Source organism: Oryx dammah, unplaced genomic scaffold (genome assembly GCF_014754425.2).
Source record: "Oryx dammah isolate SB20612 unplaced genomic scaffold, SCBI_Odam_1.1 HiC_scaffold_9, whole genome shotgun sequence".
Lineage (NCBI taxonomy): Eukaryota > Metazoa > Chordata > Mammalia > Artiodactyla > Bovidae > Oryx > Oryx dammah.
Window position 1 is genome coordinate 1,352,408 of NW_024070193.1, and position 11,352 is coordinate 1,363,759.

Sequence of the window (11,352 nt, forward strand, 5' to 3'; positions counted from 1 at the left end):
GTGATGGGGGGTGGGTCGCAGTCCCCACCAGCCTCGGAGGGTCTCGGGGGCAAACCTGAACCTCGCTCACCTCTCAGGGGTCAGGGCCCAGCCACCCGACTTTGCGAGGGAAAATCAGGCCCCGACGGCAGAGCAGTCGTTTCATACGGAGCTCCAGAACCCTTCCCCGGGAGAACGACAAGAAACCGGCGGGAGCCCAGAGGCTGGCCTAGGGTGGGGTGGGGTGGGGTGGGGTGGGGGGGGGGTGGGGTGTGAAATGGGATTCCAGCATTTATTGAGCACCTGCTGTGTGCTCTACAAATATGGTCTCCTAAGACCCCTATTAAAGAAGAAATTATTCCAGAGGCCCTGACATCGGGGGGTCTTGCAATGAGGGAACAGATGGGGCGTTCAGCACAGCCAGGAGAAGAGAATTGACAGCAAGGAGCAGGCGCGGGCAGTGGGTGGCAATGACTAAGAGGAAACACCAGCGGGCAGGGTTCTGGCCAAACCAACCTCCCCAGAGCTTCGCTGAGGGTGGGGTGGCGAGCGGTGAGGAGCCCATCAGATACACAGGGTGGGGGATTCCAGCTGCATAGACCTGGCAGGATTCTTGATAAACCCAGACAGTGCAGAGAGGCGCACAGAAGCCCAAAGGTCAAGGCCCGGGGAGAAGGGGGCTCCGAGGAGCCGGGTCGGGCTCTGGTCGCGCAGAGGGCCCCCTCCTCGGGGTGTCGCCCCCCACAGCAACCCTGGGCACCCCATCGCATATGTGGGATCCGAGGCTCCGGGGCTGGGCGCCCAGGGGAGTCTGGCACTGAGACAAGGGGCTCAGCTCCCCGGGGAACGGCAGCCGAGTCACAGGGCGTCCGACACCCGCCCCTCCCCCGCCACCATGTAAATGTTCGTTACAACAGACCCCACCCAGAGTTTCCTGCGGGCCAGTGCCCACCCCGCCGGCTCCTCCGAGCCTCACGCCGACGGTGCCTCTCAGTTTAGCAGTGAGCGTTACCCATTTCCCAGGTGGGGACGTGAAGGCACAGGGCAGCTGAGCAGTGGCGGAGCCAGCAAAGCAGCCCAGCAGCCCGCCTGGAGCTCGCGGCCTCTGGCCCCGGCCCTGGCGCCAGTCTGCATCCCCACCCAGGGGAGGGCTGGGGTCACTCGCCACTAGCGAGCACGTGGGAAGAGATACTGTACTGCTGAGCGTTAGGCTCTGATGCGCCCAGGCCTGTCCCCAGAGCCTCCCACCCAAATCAGGGTTTCCCTCAAGTCACCCCCAGACTCTCCTGGGCACGGCTGCTCTCTGGGGACCACCCCGATACGCAGCCCAGGCTTTGCAGGGGGCCCATCTCGGGCCAGGTCAGGTCAGCGGTGGCTCCCAGCACTGGGTGGGTGGCAGCTCGTGGTGGCCGCTCCGCACGTCCCTAACACCTGCCTGGCCCCCGACCTGCCTGATGGACACAGGGCCCCAGAAGGGCCGCTTCTCCTTCCCGGATCCTGTTCTCGTGGAAATGAGTGACACCCCCTCCCCAGGTCTGCTGTAAGGACTCAACAGGTACACTCTGCACCAAGCGGGGGTGGGGGGGCACCCTGAGAAGGGGGCACACCGTGGCCACCCTGGCGGAGCCTGAGAGCCCTCCTGTGGGCACCGACGGGCCTGCGGGGGCCGGCGCTGTGGGCGGGGGCGTCCAGAGGCAGGGGACACATGGTGAGGTCGTCTGGGTCAGGACATCCGCGTGCACCGTACACGTGGCATTGAGAATCGACCCCAAACGTGAGACTAACAAGAAACAGTGAGCTCTAGAGCCAAGTGGCCACGTGCTGGGACGGGCCCTTGAGTCGAGCTCTGCTGGGACCTGTGACCCACAAGCCCGGAAAGGGCCCCGACGCCCTCCCCAGACACACACGAGTCACAGCTGCCTGTCCAGATTCCTGCTGGTAACATGGGCATGATCGGGTCTGTTGTCTGGGTCAGGAAACGGGTGGGAAGGTCCCGGGTGACTTGCAGAACCCAGACGGAACCCCAGCAGACTGACGGTCCCTCTTCCAACGACCCAGCTGCCGCCCACAGTCTGGGAAACAAAGGCCTGCGTTTCCCCCTTCCCGGCAGAAGCTGGTCCAACATCCACCCCAGAGTGTCAGGGCTGGAAGGACCCTCAGATGTCGGCCTGTGAAGGAAGATTTCAAGCCCAGAGGGAAGGGACTTGCCCAAGGACAGGGGGCCACCCAGAAGGAAGACTTGGGGGCAGGAGGTTCTGGGGGTGAGGGGCAGAGAGACACCAGGGGTGGAGGCAGCAGGACCCGCAGGGCTGGCTCAGCCCTCCAGCCAGCCCTGGGAGCCTCCCCACGCCTGCAGCCAGCCGCGGTGATCACATCACCCACTTCATTTCCTTCAGACCATTCAGCACTACCTACAAGGATTTATTTTCCAGTTTCTCATCCTTCTGAAAGTCACAGAGGGTCCTGTCTATTTCCTGCGTCCCCAGTGCCTAAAACCCTGTCTGACACACAGTAAAGACAGATGGATGGACAGGGTCTCCACTGGCTTCCTGCACGCAGCTGCGGGGAGGCACAGCCCAGCGCTCAGAGATCTCCCATGAAACCCGCTTCGGCCCTCAAGGCCCTGCGGTTCGAGACCCTTCCCTCCACTGGCCCCTTCTCTCCTGATCGGCAACCTTTCCCTCCCCGGGACCTCCTTCTTCCCCTCCAGCATTGAAAGGGGCTCCTGTCCTTCTCATCTTAAGATGGATCTTCCTGGATTCCACCTCCTGCATGGAAGGCCACAACCTGCAGATGCTCCGGACAGGGAGACCGCTCCCCTAACCACGCCCCATCGCCGGCTCTCCCCGCAGCCCACCCGGGCGCTCTGTTCACACGTTTCCCTGCACTTGGTTCTGGCCTGTTGCAGTGACCATGGGGCCAGTGACCCCAGGGAGGCTGCGAACGTGAAGGGCCGGGTCGGGGGCTCCACCACGGGAGGGAAGGCCGCCCTTAGCGCCGGCTCAGGCCTGGCCCACTCTGCAGGCTCCGTCTTCCCTCCGAGTCGCCTCCCTGGCCATGCAGGCAGCTGACCGGTGGGTGCCCAGGTTCAGGCCCCGCCGTCAGGGCAGCAGCCGGCGCAGGCGGCCGCGGGGGCCTTTCCTGCCTGGGCCGCGGCCCCAACCGCTGGCAGCGCTTCCGGCGGGCCTGCCGCGGGCTGCACTATCAGCGCGGCGCCAGACGCCCGGCCAGGATACTTGTGGTGAAACTGTGAGGGCGCACTCGGCCCTCTGGGGTTTCTCTGTGTCAGCCTCCAAGACAGATGGAGGGGGAGGCCGCCACCCGGCCCGCCTCTTCGGCCCCCTTTTCCTCCGCTGGCCCCCCGCGGCCGTGGGGCCCGCTCGAGGCCCGGCCACGGAGGAGTCGGGCTGGACCACGGGGCTGGACAGCGGCGCCGGATGATGGGCCGGACGGCAGGCCGGCCTGGGCGCCTGGACCGCCCATGGCCCAGGGGCACCCACCCCCCCAACCAGAGGCCCAGGGAGGAGGCTTGTCCGCGACCAGTGGACGCGTCCCCGTCTAGGCACCTCTCCGGGCACCCGGGGCCGGCCCAGTCCACCCTCGCCCCTGGCCTAGCAGGGGGCGCCAGGCCCCACTGGCCACGAGGGAAGCCAGGGCCAGGGAGGCGGAGGGCGGCCCGCGGCCCGCAGCTTAGGAAGCGCGGAGCTGGGGCGGCCGGGCCCAGGCCTCAGCCGGGCCGCGCCGGGGTGATGGGCGAGCCTGGCCGCCCGCCGCTCCGGCGCACCTCTGGTCCAGGCCGGGCGGCCGCTCCCGGCGCACGCCCCTAGGTGGCGCCCTCGTCTCCAGGCCGGGTGCGGCCTTGCGCATGCGCGGCTCCCCTGGCCGCGCTCCCCGGCGGGCCCTCTGCGCCTGCGCACTCGGCCCCGGACGGCGCGCTCAGCGGCCTCGGCGCGGCCCGCCGGCCCGGCAGAGGGCGCCCTGCGGCACGAGCCCTCGGCCTCGGCCCCGCGGTTCCTCCTCTTCCTGCTCCGCATCGAGGCATCGACCCGAACTCAGCGGGCGGGAGAAGCCGCCGACGGCCGGCCGGGGGGGTCCCTCCGTCCGAGGCGGGCCGGGGTCGCTGCAGCCCGCGCGGCGGCGGCCGGCTCCGTTGCCCCGCTCCCGGCGGCCGGTGCGGGAGAAGGGCTCGGGGAAGACGCCCGGGAGGGGCCCCCGCGGAGAACGGTCGCCCGGCCCGGGCCCGCGTCTCGTGCCTGGAAGACAGCGGGCGCTCGGCCCGCCCTTCGCCTGACCGCGGAGTGAAGCCCGCAGCCTGGAGGCCCCGGGCCTTGGCACGGCCGTCGCGCCCGGGCTCTCCCGCGTGTGCCCTCAGGGCCTGCCAGTCTGTGACTGCGTCTGGCCGTCAGGTCACTGCTGTCGCCCTAGAGCCGGGAAGACCGCGTGCCCCGGGTGCTCCACACCCCTCCACACGGCCACCGTACCCTTGTGGCATCAGGGTTCCCAGAGGTAAAATGTAACCTATACTCGCCACACAGACTTGCTCCCAGGAGCAAATCCATTGCTTAGTGGATAAAAAGCACCTGATGAAGTACTATCCCCAAAGTTGAGAAATGAGTGATGAGATTTTCGGCGCAACGAAACCCCAGTTCACAGTCCCAACTTTATTGACACTTGGTCACACACACTTTAGAAAACACACACGCTTGTAAAATACCCACACATCAGGGTTAGAGGCCATAAAACAAGGGTTACAGGCGCCAAAAACATCCTAGGACTCAGAATAAACAACACTCAAAAACGTCTTTGTTCAAAACACATTTTGTTTTTCATGACATTTAAGTTTTGCTGCTGTTTTAAAGAGATACTTTAGGGACAAAAATGAAGCTTCTTGCATTGCCTGAGGCAGGGCCTGACTTCTGTCTTCCTTGAAAGCATTTTACAAAATCCAGAAGCCGGTCTGTGCTGGCCTTGCCGTTCACGCCCAAGCCTGCCCTCTGCAGGGCTACAGGGCATCCAGGATGTGGTCAATCTTGCTGACCAGCTCCTGCCGCTTTCCCGAGATGAGCTTCTCGTTCTCGATATACGTGTCTTTCTTGAGCTTGCCGGCCACCAGCCGCTCGGCCTCCACCGCCGCCTTCAGGACCAGCTCCTTGACCTGCGCGTCCAGTCTCTGCATTTCACTCACCTGAACGAGGCAAAAGCAGGGCAGGGTCGAGAGTGTCCCTGCACCACCTCCCAAGGCAGGGACACTGGGGAGAGGCCAGCTTCACCCCCACGAGCCCTGTCCCTTCAGCCTCTGGCCCCGGGGAGCCAGGCCTTTCACCACCCCTGGCCCAGCCGTGGAGCGTGAGCATCAAGTGTGACAACACACGAGCCCCCCACACGGAGCTGGGCACACGCAGGCACTCGAGGAACATCTGTTCTCCCCTCCCGCTGCCAGACGGGGCCAGGGACCGTCAGGCAAAGCACCGACAGCAGGGCAGGCCACGTGCGTTGCCACTGACTGGGGGTCAAGCTGAGGCCTTTACAGCCACGTTCGCTCGACACTTAGTGAGTATCTATGAGCCACGGTGCCGAGCATGAGTCTACGCTCTGGAAAGCAGCAGACGAGACAGACAGGCATCCCGCCCGTGGGAGGCCAACAGACAGTACATACTCGAGGACGCGACTGAGTGGGTCAGAAAGAGCAGGTGCACTGACGAGACCGGCTCAGGGTGACAGGAGGGGGCAGTGGTCGGGGGCTCTCGGCCTTACCCCCGGGCTTCCCACACGTCACACACGCTCACAGGCTCGACAGCCACGACGGCTGCGAGCTCAGCCAGGACCCAACAGCTCCCCCCAACCCCCAATGTAAAGATGCAGAAACTGAGGCACCCAAGTTAGGTAACTTGCCAGGCTCACAAAGGATCAATCAGAGCCTGGATTTCAAACCATCATGCAAAGTCTGTGCTCCTCCCCACAGCCCAAGCAGCTGGAGGGGCAGCGTTCCACAGCGGCCATATGGACAGTGCTGTGCAGGCCCCGAGACCCCAGATCTCACAGCCCTGGGGGGCACGTGCAGCACGGGAACTCGGTGGGCATGCTCGCCCCCCAAGCCGGGGGCGAGGTGGGGTGTCCCACGCCGTCGGCCACGTGGACCGAGGCGGCATCGAGTCGGGTGCATGGCGGCGGGCACTCACCTTGTCACACAGGTCAGAGCCCTCGGCCTTCAGCCTGGACTGCAGCAGCGCCACCTCGCTCGTCAAGGCCTTGTGCTCCGTCTCCAGGCTCTTCCTGCCGCTGTTGAGAGTGGACACGTCTCGGGACTGTTTGTACCTGTTGACTGTCTCGTCAAAGTGACGGTAGAGACCTAGTCTCTTGTTGACCAGGGTCAAGACCTGCTCTGTGATGCAGGCCACCTTCATCCTGGCTTCCGCAGCCGGGTCCTGGGGAGAGACACCGTGTGTGACGACATCTGGCCCTGAGCCCGGTCTGACCGTCACCTCCCGAGGGGCACCCGCCCCAGCTGTGAAGCCAGAAAAGCATCTTCTCGGGAAGCCAGGGAGCATACTCGCTGACACAGGCGCTGGACAGCTCAGCGGTGGGCAGCACGGGGCCGGGAGATGAGGCAGACGCCCACATCCCGGTCCGGCAGGGGAGACGGACGGGGTGAAAGGGGTGTTACTGCCAGGGGGCCCCCGCAAGGGCAGGGAGGTGCTGAGGGAGGCGAGAGCCCGGCTTGGCGGGGGCTCCCGGGACCTTTACTGTGTCTCCCTCCCGCTCAGCACCTCCACGTGTTTCCAGGGCCTAAGGACGAAGCCCGAGCTCCGTGGCCTCCACAGCCCTTGAGACGTGGCCCCGCACACTCCCCAGAACCTCTCAGCACGGGCCTACTGCAGAGAGCAGCGGACAGTGATCCAACAGAACACTGACTCCAAACAGCCAGCAATGCGGGAAGCTTTTCCTCACAGTGGACAGCCGACTGCTAAGGGGAAAGGCCCCCACAACTGGTAACAGACTCACACAAGAACTAATGATGAATACTGTTAACTCACGGGTGAATGTATACAGTGTTTATATAGCCTCAAACAGACTGTATTAATTGCAAAGAGAAAAACAGTAGCTTTTTGGTGAAGAAACCAGACAGGCACCAAGTCATCCAAGAGGTCACCACCACCAACCCTGGACCAGCTGACACCAGGTGCCTGCTGACATCACTCACCACAGACACGGCACCAGTTTATCACACTCTCACCAAAAATGCATAATAGGAATTCTCAGGGAGAACCGTAAGAAACCAAATTACAAATGTTTTAGATTAAAGGGGCCTAACAGAGCCTCAAGCATGGAAACCATGCGCTCTACAAGCCGCCCGCGGGGCAGCAGGCGCACGGCTGGTCGTCATCACGCAACACCACGTTCCCAAGGTCGATCCGTGTGCTCCAGCCACTCGAGGCGGCGCCCGCAGGCTGCACACACGCCTGAGCACGCACAGAAGGGCGGGGGCTCCCCCTCAGATGGTCCAGGGAGAAGATTACAGACAGACGGGGGCCAAGGGTTAACTGCTCCATCTGGGTGATGGAGGCACACAACTTATTTTTTCTGTTCCTACAAAATGTCTACATGTAGGATTATTTTAAAACTCAGCATTTTTTAAATTAATGAAAGAATAAGCAGTTTTTATACCTTAAAAAATGGGCATATGTCGTCATAAAACCTGGACTCAGCCCTCCCCCGTGACGGGGCTAACTGGCTGCTGCGCGGTGCACCCCCACCCCGGGCAGCCTGGGGGACCAAGGTCCTTGCTCAAAACCACAGCCCCGCTGTCTGCACGCCGCTCCGTCCGGCCAGTCGCCGCCCACCTCCTGCCCGGTGGGGCGCCTCGCTCGAGGCGCTCTGCCCACCGCCCACTCGACGGCATTCTTCGCCCGGCGGCACCGTGCCCCCGCAGCACCACACGCCCGTGATGACAGCGACAGGAGGAGGGGCTCCAAGGTTAAGGATGGCCGGGGCCACAGGCGGGGGGGGGTCCCAGGCGGCCGCGTGTCACCCAGGCGGCCGCAGGGCAAGCGCGCCCCGCAGGCGGTACCTTCGTTATGGAGAAGTCCAGCCTGACGTAGACGATGACGGTGAAGAAGAGGATGTAGAAGGCGGCCACCACCAGCAGCGGCTCCTGCAGCATCAGCACCTTGTTGAAGCTGTAGTGCACCTGGGGCGGGGGGCACTGCTGGCACGCTCGCCCGGACGCAGGGCCCGGGGGCAGGGGCCTCCCCAGGCCGCGCGCGCCCCGCCCGCGCCGCCCTCGGGGTGGGGGTGGGGCCCCCTGGCGTGGGCGCGTGCCCGCGGCCGCTCTCGGGCCAGTGTGCGCGCGTGCCCGCTCTCGGGCCAGTGTGTGCGCGCCCCCGCCCGCTCTCGGGCCAGTGTGCGCGTGCCCGCTCTCGGGGCCCGGCGTGCGCGCCCCCGCCCGCCCTCAGGGCCCGGCGTGCGCGCCCCCGCAGCCGCCCTCGGGGCCCGGCGCGCGCGCCTACCACGATGTCCTGGATGTGCTGCTCCACCAGGTTGTCCTTGCGGGCCACGATGACCGGGCGGCCGAACGTGTCCAGGTAGGTGTAGTGCAGCTCGTCAGGGCCGCGGCTGATCTCGTAGGGACTGTCCACCTGGATGTTCCTGGAGGGGACGCAGTGGGACAGCCTGAGAAACCACACTGCCCGGCTGCAGCTGGCCCCACAGCGAGGGTCCCCAGGCCCAGGGCCCCAGTCCTACTCCTAAGGCCCCACCTGGCCCCCAGACCGTGGGCCCACTGCCAGAAAAGCCTGCCTGAGCACGTTTTGCCCCCTGCGCCAAGGGCAGGTGGCCCACTGGTTTCCACCGGCTGGACTCATGGAGAGGCTGGGCTCTGTCCGCCCCATCCTGGTTCAGCAGAGGCCGTCTTCTGATGAGATCCCTCTCCCTTCCAGATTCCTTGCTTTCTGCTTAAATCGGCCAAAGACAGCTCCTCTGTCCATAACCATGGAACCTGATATACCATATGAGACCTTGCCCTTCTGAACCTGGTGTGACCAGCCCAGATAGGACAGAGAGTCTTCACTGTCCTTCCCTCTGCGAGGAGCCCAGCACAGGCCACCTGCCTGCCTCGACTCTGCGTTTTCTGCTGGCAGGCACCCGTCGGCCTCAGGCCATCACCCAGGCCTGCTGTGGATGTCCCAGGTTAAACTGCCAGGAGCCCCTCCTCTGCGCCCTGGAACCCAGCACCCCCAAGGCACCAAGAGGGTGGGACCAGGAGGGGCAGGAAGGGAGGGCGCACTCACTTGGCCCCTTCCGGCAGGATGATCTTCACGGTCAGAGAGTCTATGACCTGCTCATCAAACACATGGTCCACCAGCCTCATCTTCAGCGCATACTGGTCTCCTAAGGGTCGAGCAGACACAGCAGTGAGTGGCTCGCGTGTGCCTTTCCAGCAAGTTCTAGAACCCAGGCCCTGAGCACCACACAAGGAGACAACGGCCACCACCGAGTGCCCGCCGCTAATGAAAGAACACATCAGCCAACTCTCGCTGAAGGGGCGCCCTGCGTCAGGCTGGGCTCCAGAGACACCTGTCAGTGTGCTGGAGACACGGAAGCCACCCGTGAGAGGGGTTCCTGCTGCCAGCCTTCCTGAGAATAACATGCTCTCCCCATCAGACCATCACAGAGAACGAGGAGAAACCCCCACAGGAAAGAGAAAGACAGCCTGTGCCTTTTCCACCCTCTAATTACTGAAGACTGACCCAGGTTATAGAGGTACTCGTAGCTTGGGAGGTTGTAGCCAACGATGTAATGCGTCTTCCAGCCGCCGAAGAGCGGGAAGCGAGGCCGGATCTCCATCTCTACGGAGTCGTCCAGGACGAGCAGGTGGCTGGTGGACACGTTGCCGATCTCGTCGCGGTAGTACACGTCCTGGGCCGCAGCGGGGAGGATGGTCTGCAGAGAGCAAGCACACTTTTTTGGAGACCCCAGAAAGGGACCTGGAGAAGGACCACCGAGCCCAGGACAGATGTCCCGGCCCAAGCTCCTCACCACAGCGCGGCGTAATGAGACCACCTCCGTGTGAGCCACCGCAGGAAAGCCTAACTTCCCCCAACAGGCTTCAGAGTTCTAGACCCCTCATCTGCTTCTCAGTCAAGGTTGGCAAATAGCCAGATTCTCATAAACACCTTTGCAGATGCTAAAGACTTAGTACAAAGCTAAAAGTAACCTGTAAGTTGTTTTGCAGGAAGGGAAACTAAAGATGGAAGAAATCACATCAAATCACTAGACGGTTTACGGTTTATTTTTACAAAAGGGGTTTCTCCATCTAGTATTTTTTACACTTTAAAAAAATTTTTTTCTTACTTTTAAATTGTTTACTTCCAAATCTGTAAGCATCTTTTGATAATCAAGGGGAAATATAATGCCTTTGTTTGCTCACTGAGCCCTTCTGTCTTATGCAGGTACATGAACATGCTTCTACGATTTCATTTATAAGACAAAAGAAGATATAAAACTGCATACACGATACGATCAAATGTTTTTTAAAAATGATATTATAAGAAAAAAGAAATACATCTAAGTGTCAGCGATACTAGGGTCTGGTTTTGTTTCTCCTTTTTCCATTATTCCCATTTTCTGTAAAAGAAAATGGCCTACTTACACGAATGGGGCTTTTTGGGGGGGGTGGGCTGTGCTGCTAGTTGCCCACCAGGGCCTGAAGCTGGGCCATAGTTACCTCCCCGACTAGACAGTCCCAGTGTCTCCCAGGGTCCAGGCCCATGGGCCCACACCTTAAACGAGCGGACGGAGGAGACGCCACTGTCCGGCTGCCTCTGGTAGTCGTAGCGCGAGAAAGGCCCCTTGAGCACGGCCCCCGTGTGCTTCAGGTCCACATCCTCCTCCACGGCAATGTTGCCCCAGTGGGAGACCTCGATGACGCGGGTCATGCTGGTGATGGTCAGGAAAGGGCTGTTGTTCTCAGAATGCACTCTGAACGTGTCCTGCAGAGGAAGGAACGCGGAGCTCCAGGATCCGAGGGAACAGGAACCAACACTAGCTCACGGCAAACCGACTGGAGGCGACCTACACCTCAGCCCCAGGATGGTTAAAAACAGAACTCCACACTTCTTTAAAAATCTTAAGTTGTAAATAAAGAAAAACAGTAATGAGGAAATAGCAATATATGTAAGAGCTAGTGAAGACATAATCTCACCAGTGAGCTAACAGCCAGCTTAAAACTGAGCAAGACACATAGCATTACTGATTTTTCTCTCCTGGAGAAAAGTAATCTGGAAAAAGTCAGAGGAGACTTTTTAGGACAATGTGGTGTTACACAGCTAACATGCACGTATATAAGTTATCCTGTTATGCCGGGGGAGGGGGGGG

General features: G+C 61.9%; 1 protein-coding gene across 1 annotated transcript; it reads right to left on the reverse strand.

Moving 5' to 3' along the window:
• Nucleotides 1-4,620: 4,620 nt before the first annotated feature.
• Nucleotides 4,621-11,260, reverse strand: RPN1 (ribophorin I). The gene is made up of 7 exons (XM_040246651.1): nt 10,758-11,260; nt 9,726-9,918; nt 9,267-9,366; nt 8,487-8,625; nt 8,048-8,167; nt 6,159-6,404; nt 4,621-5,164 (listed from the first exon to the last, which is right to left on the reverse strand). The coding sequence occupies exons 1-7, from the start codon at nt 10,911-10,913 to the stop codon at nt 4,982-4,984; spliced, it is 1,137 nt and encodes a 378-aa protein (XP_040102585.1). The 5' UTR covers nt 10,914-11,260; the 3' UTR covers nt 4,621-4,981.
• Between the last annotated feature and the right edge of the window lie 92 nt (nt 11,261-11,352).